This window comes from Astyanax mexicanus, chromosome 5 (genome assembly GCF_023375975.1).
Source record: "Astyanax mexicanus isolate ESR-SI-001 chromosome 5, AstMex3_surface, whole genome shotgun sequence".
Lineage (NCBI taxonomy): Eukaryota > Metazoa > Chordata > Actinopteri > Characiformes > Acestrorhamphidae > Astyanax > Astyanax mexicanus.
In genome coordinates this window covers 23,708,864-23,725,433 of record NC_064412.1, presented here as the reverse complement: position 1 = coordinate 23,725,433, position 16,570 = coordinate 23,708,864, and the positions used below count along the sequence as shown (strand labels likewise).

Sequence of the window (16,570 nt, the reverse complement as noted above, 5' to 3'; positions counted from 1 at the left end):
TAAGGGCACATATCATATATATTTTTAAGTTTTTAAATTCAGGTCCACAGATGTTTGTGTTTAATATGTAACAATGTTTACATGCTTTTTAGATTAATTAATGAATGTTGTGGTGTAGTGATTTAAGTACTTGTGATATTGGTGACTATATTGACATTCATGTATTTTGTGTTTGCTTTCTTGTTGATTTGGTTTGGTTTAAAAATCATGACAAACAGGAATGTTTTTGGAATGGTTCACTCATTCACTCACTATTCAGTGAATAGTGAGTGAATGAGTGAAACATTCACTATTTACTCTATAAATATTTACTCTATAGTATTTGCTTTATAGTGAACTGACTGGGGAACAACCAACCCACAAACACCTTTGTTTGTAAGGTTTAAAAATGTCTGCCCTTCAAAAAAATCCAGTTCAAGGCCAAGTTGGTCATCCAAAAAAAAAAACACCCTATATGCTGGTAGGTTAGCAAGCTAACTAGCTATTGACCAGCAAAGGATATGTTTTCCTGGATGACCAGCTGGACTTGTAGCAGCACCACCACATTATACTACAATATACGTATACATTTGTATCTCTAGCCTACATCATATGCACACTACATTTTGCGATGTATAATGGTGTTTAATAGTGAACTACAGTATGTAGGGAATAAAATGTGCTGTTGAGATTTCAAACAGCACTACAGAATGGCTGACACACCACTATCTCTATAATAGGGAGCGATTTTGGGAATTTAAGAGTTCAGTCAGCCATTGGAAAAACAAATTAGCAACGAGGAAACATAGTTCATTTCAATACATTTCTAAACATTCCACATCAAGCTAGTTTGTGTCAATCCTCAAACCTGCTTTTATATCTGGTGCCTTTGCTTCCACATTTTGCCTAGGTTTTGACTGTGATTGGAAGTTCACTTAAAAATGAACAAGCAATCAAATAGCTTTAAATATTTGAATCCTGTAATGAAGTCAAATATTACAATGTCCTCTGCAGTCACCGTCTAAACATAGTGACACCCTAATTGAAGATTTTGGAGAATAGAAAGTAGATTTCCAAAAATCACAGAATCGTAGAATTGACACCTATTTTACTTTATTGAATTCACACTTTTGGAGCCTGTAACACAACACCATTTTAAAGCATATAAATGGCTCACAGTATTAGTTTTAACACAATTCTGTCTAAACTGACTGTCTAAAAAGACTGCTTAAATAAATGTACAGGACAATGGTATTGAAATAACTGTACTTTAATTTAAAAGGATAATTGTTGGAGTTAGCTGTTTTGTTCCCGTTAACCATACCAATACATAACACTTCTGTAGACTCACCTATACTCCAAAATAGAAACATCAATTGAAAAACAGTTTGACCAATCAAAAGTGGTTCTAGCATCTCTCCTACTTACTATTGATTGGTTTATTGGTTTATTGATTGATTTATGAAGACAGCTTCATAATTTGTAAGATGTACTAACATGTGCTGCTACTTATTATGTATGTAACATTAAGACTACAGTGTTAGATATTCATTTTGTCCATTTTTATTTCATGATTTTCTTCGACTTCAGGTTTTGGTCTATGACTCAAATTAATTCAAATTAAAGCAATTTTGAATATAAAGTACATAAAGTACCCACCCACTACTACTGCCTGTCTTTTCCATTGGTTCTATCTTAAGCATTTTATGTTTTTTGTTCTTCATGGTGTAAATTAGAATTGGTGTCAAAACTGATTTGTTTGTGGTTTCTTACCTCAGATATTTCTGCAGTTCTTCTCAGGATCATCTCATTGGCAGTGTTGTATTTCTCTTCAATCAGACATTTGGTAAGACATGCCCCCTTTGTGGTGGGCACATCAAACATTTATAAATAATAACCTTGGACAACTGCTGATTTGCAATGACACTTTCATTACAATGAGCAGCCTATTAGTCATTGTCTCCCCCATTAGTTATTAATGCCCCTGTGTGCCAGCTTTACTTTGTCATTTATTGCTTCATCTCTGTGCCTTTGAAATATTTAGTAACAGCTGTATCCACATTTACTGTTGATGATCAGCTCCAGGAGATGGCTTTGCTCGCCATTGGCTCTATAATGAGAACTGCTGTCTTTCCCCTAAACTACATGCTGTCTTGTGTTGTGGCCAATAGAACTAAAGGTCATCTTGGATGGAGCAGTGTAATATTTTCTCTTCTGATTTTTTAGGACCTGCAGTCCTATGGCCGTTGAAACAGTGCTTTAGCACTATAAAGGATACCAGAGTTTTTGCCCGTTTTTGATATCTTAAGACACACAATTTATTTTGGTGGCAAAAAAGCTTTTTTCAAAAGACAAGTAACAAAATGGTGTGGATGGTGTGGATGTTTAAAAATATTTCATGATGTACAACCTTAAAAAAAGGTCTTGTCATGTTTTCTTTAGTATCTTTAGTAAAGGCAATGGTTTTACCTATACAGATGAAAAAAAAAACTAAAATACACAAATGGTTTATTCTCTAGTCAAATTGGTTAAATCAAATATGTTTGTATTTTTTTTTAAATGGTTAATGTTTTTACTTTTGTTACAAGACAAGCCTTTTTCGTGGAACACTCCTAATGTGATACAACGAGTTATTTCTATTTTTATTAAACCACAGTCCATTTAATGGTGATTTTTTTTTCTTGACCTAAAAAAAAATGTGTACTCGAAGCCAATGAAAATGCATTGCAGCAACATCCCATTGACTTTTATTTTGCGGGTTTTGAGCATGTGAGTTTTCTGTTTTGCTAAATGCAGAGAAAAATGTTTTTAAAATGAAATTTCATAATTTCACAAGATCACAATTTATTGTGTCACATTTGTAGCAGATTAAGAATAGGATAGCAGTCCTTTAATACATCTCTTAAAAAAATATCAGTGTATCTAAAAAAAACTGGGCAAACATAAAGACCATAATGGAAAGTCCACAAATTTCTGTCACTGCAAGAAACTCTTGACTCTGTGGGAATAGAGTTCGACCCACCTGTGCCCTGTTCCAGAGCAGGTGGGGCAACAAATGTCTTGCTTCTTTGATTGGTGATCACTGAGTGACCACTCCACCCATTGCCTCTTTCACAGGGGTAATTTTAGGTGAGGAAAGTGGTTGCTAACTTTCACACACCATAAAAGAGACACAATCGAAAATTCACTCTCTCGACTTTATCTATCTATACATACATACAGACATACAGCTTTGGAAAAAAATAAAAGTAACCTAAAAACGATCAATTTGATTTTACCAAATTGAAAACCTCTGAAATATAATCAAGAGGAAGATGGATGATCACAAGCCATCAAACCAAAAAAACTGCTTGGATGTTTGCACCAGGAGTGGCATAAGGTTATCCAAAAAGCAGTGTGTAAGACTGGTGGAGGAGAACATGCCAAGATGCATGAAAACTGTGGTTAAAAACCAGGGTTATTCCACCAAATATGGATTTCTGAACCCTTAAAACTTTATTAATATGAACTTGTTTTCTCTGCATTATTTGAGGTCTGAAAGCCCTGAGTCTTATTTTTGTTACAACAATGTTTTATTTAAAATCTTAATTTTACTTAAACATAATCAGAGTCAACGGATTCAGAAAGTGAAGTCTCTTAATTGTTTCCAGAGCTGTAGTCACTACTTAAAGCTAAAACTCCATGTCCATGGCAACTAAAGGAAAAACTCCTTCTTAATTTAATAAATAATTAACATTTTATTTCAAGTAATTTGGATAATTTACTTTGGTCCATTCATTAAGGATTCTTCATACAATGTAAATAACAAACGTTTTTTACTCTCTGACTCCAAAATTAAAGATATAAACTGAAAACCATTTAGAATCTTGTGGTTGCCCAAGTCAGCTTCATCAACTGGCCTAAAAATATATTTTCTCCTTTATTAAACCGAATTTGTAATTCAGAATAAATAAGCCTGATTGATATTAGTAATGTCAACAGATGCGTGATAATAATACAGATGCAGGCAGACACTTCTTCTGCAGGTTCACAGAGCATCAGTATTCCGGATCGGAGCCCTAGAATGTTTCTCTTGTCTAAATTGCTCTGTAGTGCGGATGGCCGTGTGTGAAAGCGCCACCTAGTGTAGGATTAAACATGTAAGTCTTAAATGGGGCTGTGGAGAATTGTTAGTATTAGATAATAGAGTGATAGGAATGAACACTGGGACTAGGGGTTGTCGTCATGTATTTAAACTAAATAATATTGAGTAGTGTATGCGCATAGTACCAATGCATTGATGCATGTGATATTTCCCTTAAATATTGGTGTTCAAATACCTGCGGAAACTGACGGTCAGATTTGGGGTTTACACGGAAAGAGCATTATTTTCTTTATATCATATTTTTTTCTTATTGTTTTTCCGTTTGTTCGCTCTCTGATTTGTTTAGTTGATTTGCTTATGAATTTGTCTGTTTTTTTTTTGTTTGTTTGTTTATTTGTTCGTTCTTTTGTTGCAGCTCATGAAAACGACAACGATTTAAAAAAATGAAATTCATTAAATGTTCATTAAAAGCAGGTCTACTTCAGAAGACCCTTTATTATGGCTCGTGTGATCGCCCCTCTTATGTTCGTGAATTCTGCCTCGTGTTCCACCTTTCAATATTCCAACAATTCCATTTCCCATGTATTTAATTTTCTCATCCCGTCATATATTTTCTATACTGTGAGGCAGCAGTTCGCTGACCGCTGAACACACATACCAGGCAGTGAAACGTGTGTGTTCAGTCTGAGCAGACAGCTGTGCTTCTCCAGTGGAAAGTGAGTTTAGGAAGGCGAGGCCTTTCTCTTTTCCCATGGGGATCAGTGAAATAGTTAAATATAGCCCTCTAACCCTGTAACCCTAAAGCATGTGTTGTTTGTGTAGAGCTCATCAGATACACACAAGTGTTGGTGAGACGGATTCACTTTCAAAAGAGTTAAAGCGCCTCAAACTGACTCCGTCTGAGCTGGAAAAAGCGTTCAAGAATAAGACAAGAAGATGCTGTTTAGCGAGAATTTAGACCGTGTAATAATATTTCAATTACAGTGCACTGTTTTAGTTAATTTTTAAAATGAAGAAAAATAAAACAGGAGCACATACTGCACAGTCAGTGAGACTCGCGCAAACGAATAGGAACTATTAATAATTAATATATTTAAATAAAGATCAGTGGCAGTTTATGTGTTAATAGTGACAGAGTAAAGGCGGCAAAGATTGTTATTTAAAGCCAATGACAGTTTACTCTTAACCTAATACGAATAACAGCCAAAGTAATAATACTACTACTAATAATACTACTACTACTACTACTAATAATAATAATAATAATAATAATAATAATAATAATAATAATAATAATAATAATAATAACGTGTTTATATTTATTTACACAACTACAGCTATGTTGCAATTTTACCAACATGTGATATATATATATATATATATATATATTTAAAGTACTATTTTAAAATACAAATAAAGTACTGTTTGGGCTTTATACAGTTAAATTAAATGAAATGCAAATAAAATAAAATAAAATAAATCATAAATTAAAATGTATATAACAAATTTTAGATGTTATCAATATCTGTTTTTTTTTTGTAAAATATTTTAATGTATGCTTTGTGGAAGCTGCGAGCGCGGGTTCTTTCGTTTAATCCTTTTCAAAAAAGACACCTAATCAATAACTAAATTAACAATTAATTACAAATAATTCAAGAGCAATTTTCATCCCACCTTCAACGAGAACCTCTGATATCCTTTTCAGGGATCATTAATTTAGGAATAGATGTTGTCTGAGAGTTCAGCTCTTTTTAAAAAATATTTATTAACAAACGTATTCAATTTACAACACAATATAGCTACATAGAATACATATATATGAATCTGATATAAACAGACTACTTGTCCAGTTGTGGAACAAGAACATTTGATATTTTATAATACAAACAAAATAAAAAACGACAAGAATAAATCCAGTAACAGAATCACCTAAAGAGAGAGAGAAACACACACACACCTACACACCCTTCTTGCGTGTATATATGTGCGTGTGTGTATTTCTTTTGTTTTCATTATATATAAAAGGCAAAATATATAGTGGAAAACAAATCTCTCAATAATGATGTAAATATTTTCCATCACATATATATAATATATGTGAACATCTGTATCCCATGTTACATCCATATACAGAATGGAAAACAATGGAGAGGAAAAGTGGACTGTTTCAACAGCAGGTGAACGAACACAATAAAACAGTAATGAAACATAAAGACAAAATAATTGTGGAGCACGTATATGTTTCATTTCTTTTATACAAATATGTACAGGTGTTACCTGTGCTAGGCTCATCCTCCCTCCACTCATGTGCACATGTGTTTTGTCTGTTTTCTCTGTACATGGCTACAGTGCGGCGGCCGCTCCAGTGCTACAGTCTCTTCATCCCTCCTTTAAATATTACAGTAAAAAAATTAGTTTTTTGTTTTTGTGAGTCTTTTTTTTTTCACTGCGAAGCCCATTTTGAGGGCAACGCCGTGCTGGTCGCGGTCAGAAACTGTCCTGGGAGAAGAGTCGTGTGCGCGCCGAGCACGGGCGACGTCCGCGCAAGAGACAGCGAGGGCGCGCCGAGCACCTGAGACCGGAAGAACGCCGGTGCGCCCGTCCCGCTGCTGCTGTTGTTAGTGCTGGTGTTGTTGCCGGCGATAATGTTCTCGATGGTGAAGGAGGGTCGCGGGCACGAGGGCTCGCGCTTGATGGAAGAAGGCGTAATGGGCGCTGTGGTCGTGGCCGCCACTGGTCCTCCACCGGTGCCGGTAAGGCCCCCCAGCTGCAGATGAAGGCCTGGCGCGAGCTGCGCCAGTTGCGCGCCGAAAGCCTTCCTGCTTAGTTCGGCCGCGGAGGGTAACAGTGGCACGGCGGGTGGCAGCACGTGTCCAACGGCGGGCGACACGTAAGGGTACTGAAGGGCAGCTGCGTGCGCGTGCGCCTGCGCGTGCGCGTATGCCACCGCCGCCGCCGGGTGCACGCCACCGTAAGGGCGTGCGTATGGGCCGTACGCGGCACCGAAGCCGTGCATCACCAGCGCCGCCTGGTCTCGCAGGATGTCGGGCTGTCGCTTGAAGCGCTTGCGGCGGCGCAGGAAGCTGCCGTTGTCGAACATGTCCTCGGACTGGGGGTCCAGGGTCCAGTAGTTGCCCTTGCCCGGGTTGCCCGGTTCGCGTGGGATCTTGACGAAGCAGTCATTGAGCGACAGGTTGTGTCGGATGGAGTTCTGCCACGCGGGAAACTTCTCCCGGTAATAGGGGAAGCGGTTGCTGATGAACTCGCAGATGCCGCTTAGAGTCAGCTTCTTCTGGGGGCTCTGGAGAATGGCCATGGTGATGAGCGCGATGTAGGAGTAGGGGGGCTTCACCAGCGCGTTCTTGGGCTTGGAGGAGGCCGTCGGGGCGCACGAGTCACCGGCGCTGCCTCCTCCCGCTCCTCCTCCGCTCTCCTCCTCGCCGTCGCCTTTACAGTCGGCGCCGTTCCTGCGCTCCTTCACGTCCGCGTCTTCCTCTCCCACCACGTCCTCCATCTCGTCGTCGTCGTCGAGGAGCACGCCGCGCGCCACCCGCGCGCCCTCGCAGTCGCTGTCATCGCGCTCCAGCCCGCTGCCGAGGCCGATGCTGTCGTCGCAGTCGCAGTCGTCGCCCTCCCCGACCACGTCGATGTCCACGTCGTCAGGTGCGAGCGTCGTGTGCCCGGACATGTCACCGCCGCCTGCGCCGGACAGGGTCATCGCAGCTTCTTCGCCCGAGGATCCGCGAGACACACACGCAGAGACAGAGGCTCTGTGGATGATGAAGAGTGTGTCTGGATGCGCGTGTGCGCGTTAGCGCGCCCTGTTTCGGGTGGCACCAACGGAGCGCTGCTGAGTGAGTGCAGGTAACAGACTGCAGCTTCAGACCGACAGACAGAGAGAAAAGTTTTCTGTGCGCGCTCTCGGCGGCTTTCTCTCTCCCTCCCGGTTTTCTTCGCGAGCGTTTTTGCCACGTGCTTTTCCAAAACAAGCGCGTGAGCGTGTGAGTGTGTGCGTGTTTTAAAAGCAGCCTGTCTCTCTCGCTGTGCTGATAGATTACACTTTGCCTACTTTTCAACTTAAAGATATACCGGCGGCTTGGTCACGTGACCAAGCCCCCCCCCTCCACGACCACCACACGCCCCGTGACGTCAGACGCCCCGCCGTCCGGTTTTAGAGCAAAGCAAAGCTTGAAGTTTGTTGAGGCAGAGGTTTTTCACTGCTTTTTTTGTCTGCAAACGGGACAACGGTGGTCGCAATCGGTCCGTCAGTGAGAGAAAGAGAGAGCACAGAGGGTGAAAGGTAGCTAGATATTATTAATATCTAATATCTGATAGTGTTACGTGAAAAAAAAACTTTGAATCAGAACAGTGTCGAAAAGCTGCTCTTCTGCTGCTGAATCAAAGCGCCTCCAGCTCATTCCACTCTGACCACATTAAAACACACTCAAGTTCAATGTAAGTACGTGCTTTTTACGTCTTTTGTGCGCCTAATAAAGCAAGATTTGGCCGCAGCAGGTGGTGAAGGTGTTGTGTGTGTGTGTGTGTGTGTGTATGTATGAGTGTGTGTATGTGTATCTGTGGGCGGTGGGGGAGCGCGGAGGTGAAGCTATAGTGAACGGGTCTGAGCGCAGAGGTGATAACGACCTCCATCACTACGCGCGTTTGCATGTGAAACAGTCGGAAATGAGCGAGCTGGAGGGGGGAAACACACTCACACACACACACACACACCGTGCATTGCGCAGCGGATCAGCAGAGTAACAGTAGTAAATAAATCCTGCTGAAGAAAACGAAACAATAACAGCTCTATTTTATTCGTATTGTTATTCGCACTGCGCACTGTGAGAAAGAGTTGGATCTCCGAGCTGGAGGTAATGCACCGGTTCAGAGACACAGTGAAGCCGCGCGCGCCTCCTTATTAATATGTCAGTATAATATGTTCAGGGCTGGTTCTGAGGAACTATAGTGGGAGTTAAAGAGCAATGTCCGGTTTGACTGGAACAGTCATTTATTTAACAGTGTATCTCCTTATTGATCGGCGTAGAGAGTCTCCACCCCACAGCCACAAAAATATCTTTAATTAGACAGCTGCGATTATTCCAGCAGAGCGGAGAAGAGTGTGCGCGTGTGCGCAGCAATGAGCGAGTGCAAGCGCGAATGTTTCTAAAATTTAGCGTTTGGATTTGTTTGAAATTAAAGTAGATTTAAAGTACTGAATTATTATATTATATTTCAGTTTAAATAAATAGATTTATGAATAGATCCATTCAGATATTTTGGTACTTAAATATCTAGACATGACAACAACCACACAATAATGTAATTATTATTATTATTATTATTATTATTATTATTATTATTATTATTATTATTATTATTATTATTATTATTACTGTAATTTATATTACTGTTATTACTGTTATTTTTATTACTATCGTTAATAGTAGTGTTGTCATAAATGTATTATTAAAATAAAACTCTAATTGCAATTATTATTGTGCCAATATATAGTAACACTATTCTATAATATAAGCAGAATTGTATAGACATATAATATAAATATATAATAAACACATTATTATTTTTCGCATGATAAAATTGTTATTATTTTAATCAACCTTACAAGCTCTTTATTTTTCATCTTCCTATTATTTTCCTATTGTTATCAAAATAATAAGTATTCCTTTTATTATTGTTTTTCTTCTTATTATATTGTATGTTTAAGTATTTTCTAATCGATTTAATTTTACTATTTTGATGTGCTGTGATTTTAAATTTGTTAAATCTGTGTTACACTTAATGTTTGTTAATGTAATGATTATAAATTCTGTATTTTAGATGTGAGTTCATGCGGAGTGTTTTTATCCAGTCTATGTTTTGAGTGTAGTGTTGTTTAAACTGTTTTTATTGTATGAACTGATAATAAACATCTAAAAGTCTTTAATGCTGAACCTAAATAACACAGCGTGGCTTTTGCTCTTAAGTTGAGTTGGTGTTTGTAAAGGTGTTGAAGGGAGCAGGGCCGTGTGTGTGTCCCAGTGACCCGTTGGATTTAACGTCTATCAATACGGGGCCACTTAGCAGATGAGAGCACCCCCGCCCCCCCACACGCACTTGCACCTTTGGCTTTAAGATCCAACATTGGTGCTCAGTTTACCATGGAGTTAAGCCTGCTTACACTCACTCTCAATTTACTCTGGGGTTTAGTTTTTTGTTGTTGAGAACAATTTGCAATGTCAAAATTGACATTTAATTAATTGTTATATACATTGCATATATTTACACGTAATTCAGGTTTAATCGTACCACCACAAAGCTCATAAAACACTTTAAAATGTATTCGCATTTCTCCTAAAAGCTGCGTTTACGGGAATAAAACGCTATAAAATGTATTATGGGAAATAAAAGCACCTTTACCATTCAGGGCCTGTAACATGATGGTCCACATTGTCCCATCTGACCTTAAGCCAATGTACTTTCAGTTTCTTGCGTGTAGTAGGCTAATCGTGATGAATCACGATAGGTGTAGAATATTCTGTTAATTCAGATTTTTTATACATTTTACACATTTTCACAGTTTTGTGTGATTTGCTTTATACATGCAATATGTTTTATTTATTAATTTTATCATATATTTATTTAATTTAATAGTTCTTCTCTTCAAATTCTGTTATTTTTTAACTAACAACACCGATTTCACTCATTACATTCGAATGTGTTATTTAATGTACACAAAATGTTGTGTTACATGATCTTAGTCTCTTTTTATCAGTGGTGTGAGTTTAGACACACAGGTCATAGGGATCAATCATGATCACAGCTTCATTCCCAGGTTAACAGTAATCTGGGTAATCCCCTTTATTTTTCCTTGTCCTCTCCGTCATCATCAGAAGCTCCGCTGTTTGTTAATGAAATGCGCGTTTAAGCGCTCACGCACACATACACACACAGGGCCTTTTAGAATGATGAGGTAGGGCCGATGTGGAACGAGATTAAAGAGCAAGGTGAGCGACCAGCAGCAGAGCAGCAATCTACACTGTGGATGATCATACACAGGAAGCAAAATACAATAAAAGACAAAAACAGAAAAAATACATTTTTACATTTGTTTCTTATGCCGTCTTATTTTCGTGTTTTATGTTGTAACATAAAAAAAAAAGTTATTGACTTGTTTGTCACGTTAATTTCTCTTGTTAACAACTTTTTTAAATAAACTGATATTTTAAGACCACCCAGTGTCTGTTGTTTTTGAATGCTTGAAACATTTAAAACACATTTATTTAAAACAAGACAGGTAAAACATGACTGTTCGCCTTCCTCATAATTTAGAGCTTTCATATTACTTTCCTATTTATATAATCTTAAAAAAATCAACGCGTTTTTACACTTTTTGTAGTCCGTATTAATCCTTTTGGCTGTTTGGTTGAACATTTTAGCAGGGCTAATAAGTTCATCATTAGTTTGCTTTTTAATTAGTTTGTTCTATGGAGGTAGCATGCTAGTTTGCGAATTTGACATATAAATAAATCCTGCAATTTATTTCTGTTTTCTATATCAGTTTCAATTTATTTTAGCAATATATTGTTTGGTTTACTTTAACTTTGTCTTTCGTGGTTTAATTTGAATTGATATTGGTATGTATTTTGATATTGGTTTGTTTTTGGTTGAGTTAATAATTGTGTGGTTTGTATTATATTGATTTGGTTTAATTGTGTTGCTAGTGCTAGATTGTTTTGGTGTGGGATTCGGTGTTGATTTGGAGAAGTTTTTGGTTGGTTATGTTTGTATTTAAGTGGGCTGTTTGGTTTAGTTTTTTTGGATGGTAGATTAATGTAGTTTTTTGTTTATTTTGTTATTTTTGATGTGCTTTAATTCAGTTTATTATATTTTTTTTACTTTTTAGGAGTATATATATATATATATATATATATATATATATATATATATATATATATATATATATATATATATATATATATATATATATATATATATATATATATATTTTTTTTTTTTTTATTAATCCAATTCGCTCAAATGAAATAGGACTTAGGGCTGTTCTTTATAAAGCGTGGAAATGAATGGAACTGTTGGCGCGCTTTTAATTACCCTTATTATGGCAATTATTTAACACCAACGCGGAGTGATCAGCATGTCAGATTTAATCAAAACGAGTCATTCTCAGAAAACTCGCTGGCATCACGTGTGCTCTCGTTTAAAAGCTTTTTCATTTGGATACGGTGTTTAATTGGATTTTGTTCGGTGGACACCGTGATCCCACGGGCTGGACCCTCCACAGGGCAAGAGACAGGGTCCCTTCCTTCTTAGTGCTCCGTTTCACCCCCCCTGAAGAATCCACTCTATCAACCTGCAACTTTCTGTCAAACACTATAATGTGGCTCATTTTTATCTTTCCTTTATCCTCCCTTTTGGATCAGTGCATCTCTGCAGCCACACAAAGCCTAAAGAGCCAAACGGATATTTTTTTCTTTATGTACACTATCCCAAATCCAAAAGAGGACAGGGCAGAATAGCCTCAAAACATGTATATTGGACACTGGTAAACACACACCTCTCAAAGATATTTTAAATCTGCATGGGATATAGAACTTAAATGTACAAATTGAAATACACGTCATTTTTTTAATTTATTGCCGATTATACAATGTTCAGTACAATATCAAAAATTGATATTTATGAATTTGCATGGCGAGACATGAGAATTAAAATAAAAAATAAAGCTGTAAAAATGAAACTGTCTTGTCTACCTCTTGTCTGTATTTTTATTCTGTTGAGAACACTCCCGGTAAAACGCACTGCCCTTAGAAAAAAATACATTTGACTAAAACTGAAATCAAGGCGTTACCCATTTTTCTTGTATCAATTTACTGTAATTGTACATATATAGTTGTAGTTATTACTGAACGAAAATGTGTTTTCAGTTTATTAACAATAACCACAAATGTTAAATTATTACTAAATCTATGCATTTTTTAGCAAAATGATTTTTAGCAAAATGTTACTTTTGCATTTTGATAACGACAGCTATAAATTCAATGAATGTGAAGTGTGTGTCTTTGTGAGGTGTGTGTAGGCTGAACCTCAGCCTTTCTCTTGCTTCCTGATGGTGACAGAAGCAGGCTGGACAGGGGAAAGAACAGGTTCAGCTTGGCTAAACACATTACCATACCAATGTGTCCTGTTAAAGACGTGTGATGTTACCCGGTTTGTAGTCTCATTGTCATTTAGAGCAGGACTGAAGGAGCACATTAGCGCGTCGAGAGGGTGTTAGTTTATTCCTCAAAGCCGTGATTTAGACTGGAAATGGTGGGATTTAATTGGGTAATAATGCACTAAGCATTAAGACAAATGTAAAAAGACAGCTTTAATCTTACATGCATCCATACAAATTAATTTATAAATTACATTATTTTGAGAAAACTCACTCCACACATAGTGGAATAAAATAATGTATATTTTTTAACACGTGAGCCACTCTTCTATCCTAATTTTAAGTGTAAGTATGAAATAATTAAATCTCCCTTATCGTTTCACTTGTTCGTTTCCTCCCCGCTCTAAACATTTGCATACAATAAATGACATATACATGCGTATACACAGTGTTGATTCGGGATTGTTGTACTTATCAATCGTACGAATCTGTAGGAATTAAATATTGATTTGTGTGAAAATGACTGGATTCGTGTAATTTGTGTTACATCTTGTCTCGTAGCGCACCTCGATTACCTCTTAGCTCTGTCTGCTTTTAGGTATTGGTACATAAATATCTGTAACATCCATGAAAATTGCGTACATTATTTCCAGAATTTCTTTGTAATAATGCGCTTCATATTGATTCTCAGTGATGTTGATCAGGCTTTGCCTTTTAGAGGCTGTTTTAGAGCCCGTTACTGGTGCACGCACGGAGAAAGCGGCTTTGGCAGGGACGCGCTCTCGATCGGGACCTGGAATCATTTTTATCCGGCCTAAAATAATGTAAATCTCAAGCCAAAAAAAATAATAATAATTAGATGCTTTTTCTCACCAGCAAAATCTCAGTATCAGTGAAGTACAAAATCAATATGAGCAAAATGGCTATTGAGAGGTGTCAGTAAAATGTGTAAAATTTAAAATTAATTATGTTTAAACTGTCTGTAGGTCGTAGGCTTTCTGGGCACAACTTGTAATATCAAACCAGTAAACTACTGTTTACATTTTAAAATCATTTTTTGTTTTTCAACACGTTGGGGATGAAAATGTAAAGCTTTGCAATTATGCTTCACGATAATTTGTTTGCATTGCCAGCTTCGATTTGTGAAATTGTCTTGATAGTCTCCCCATTATGGCCAATTTCCATCAGGAGGTCTGAGAGAATTAGATACAGCAACACTGTTATGGTCCCTCTTTGACAGTCACACTATTTTACTTTACAACAACTCTATTGAAACAATTTCACACAGTGGATTCAACAGAGTCAGCACCATAATGTCACCCTGGCCTTCCTCTTTTAAGATGCAATCAATGTCTCCAATTCATTATGCAGCAGAGTCTGCTTTAGGTATGGGCTTTGTCATTAGCCAATAATTCGCCTCTTTTTGAGTCCTGCATAACTTCTCATCTCTGTACTTCTACAAAAAGCCTCTGGCTATAACTACTAATGAAATCTCTTTGCTTAATTTGATTTTGCTGGTACACTTGCAGTTCGGAGTTGAACTTTCCCACGAGAGAGCCACACTAAAGGCACTAAAAAGCCACAGAGGAGGAGGAGGAGGAGGAGGGGAGCCTTCCGAAGAGCTGAGAACATAATTTCTATAATTACCCAATTGGCAGCCTAATGACCTCGCATAACAATAAAAAGGTCTGTTGTCAATTTCATCTCTGGTTCTGACATTCAGTAGATTCCTATCTTGCATGTTGAGGGTGTGCAAGATAACAAGTGCAGGCCCACTTTTCATCACTCTTGCACAGGAGGGTCCACATAATTAACCTCTCAGTGGAGCTTCAGAGATCTGCTTGTGCTTCCCATCATCGTCCTTCTGAGAGCTAGATAATTTATGGTCTTCTAAGATAGGACAGCATTTAAAGACGAGGCATTTTACTGTTGACTCAGAAATGGATGACTGGAATTAGAAACAGAGAGCAGAACAATTGTAAAACTCAACAGTCCCTCATGTGTTTGCAAACAGGGCTTTTCTCTTTCAGTGTACTTAATGTAGAAAGGTGAGCTGTTGACATTTCTGATTCATACTGCAGTTAGTGTCCTATTGGAACTTTTATTTAATGAGTTAAAATGATGCAGCGATCAGCTGCAAAAAAGCATGTGCTGTGTGACAGCCATGAACTCGATGACAGGAAAAACAAAAAAACAACATCAAACAAACAAATAAACACATGGACACTTATGCACAAATATAATTTTCTTTGTATTTCGAACCAAAAGCTTTCTCAGGGTAAAGAAGGTTTTAAAGGCAGCAAGACACAAATGGTCACCAGGAGCTGCCAAACCCTCATCGCAAAAATGGTTCACTCATAAATTGATGGCTGATGTTTAATTGGGGTATTATTACATTTTATTATTTATTAAATTCTTGTTTAAATACATTACATCTTTGTATCTATGTGTGTTGTTAAATATATATATATATATATATATATATATATATATATATATATATATATATATATATATATATATATATATATAAACAGTTTAAATGCAATATACGACGAAAGCCTATGATGTTGATTTTAACATGGAACATAAAGAACAGAAGAAAAGAAAAAAAGGATGGAAGGATGAAAAAATATATATTTTTGTGTGCCTAATTGTATTCATAAGTTAATTTGTATAACTATGTACCTGCTACAACAAAGATCTAATGTGTATGTTCACAAAAAAAAGAAGAAGAAAAAATCACAATGTATAATCCTCTATTAGCTTAGATAAAATAAATAATGATGTACAGGTTACTAACATTTTATCATTACATTCAAACAATTGTTCCTCTTCTGCTGTGTTCAGACATTTCACAGACATTGTTTCAAAGTCATTTGACTGTGTCTGGTGACAATGTTGGTTTCTGAGCTGCAGAAGTATCAGAAGTGTTAGTCCACAGTGCCAGCAGCAGTTGAATCAACTGAATCATCAACATTACAATGTGCCATCTGTTGGTCAAAACAGGTATAGGAAATAACAGCATCCTTCAACGGGCATGAAATGAAATGTCGTTGCTCCTTTTTTTAGGGTATATAAATAGAACAACATCATCTTAAGATATAAGTCTATGTCTAGGCCTTTCCTATAATGCACGGTTATACACACGATCCACACATACAAACAAGCATTCTGTACCTGGCCCAGCATCCATCCCTCCTTCAGCATGTCAACAAACTTCAAACATCTGCAAGCTCTCTTCACTCAGAGCTGGACACTTGAGTTGCACTAGAGATGCACTATAAAGCACACTGCGAATGGCTTCTTAAAGGCCACGTGTTGGGTGTTGCTCA

The 16,570-nt window shown here is 37.4% G+C and overlaps 1 protein-coding gene across 1 annotated transcript; it reads right to left on the bottom strand.

Moving 5' to 3' along the window:
• Window positions 1–5,809: 5,809 nt before the first annotated feature.
• Window positions 5,810–8,140, bottom strand: foxd3 (forkhead box D3). The gene has a single exon (XM_007248205.4). It carries the CDS (start codon window positions 7,779–7,781, stop codon window positions 6,507–6,509), a length of 1,275 nt encoding a protein of 424 aa, XP_007248267.2. The 5' UTR covers window positions 7,782–8,140; the 3' UTR covers window positions 5,810–6,506.
• Between the last annotated feature and the right edge of the window lie 8,430 nt (window positions 8,141–16,570).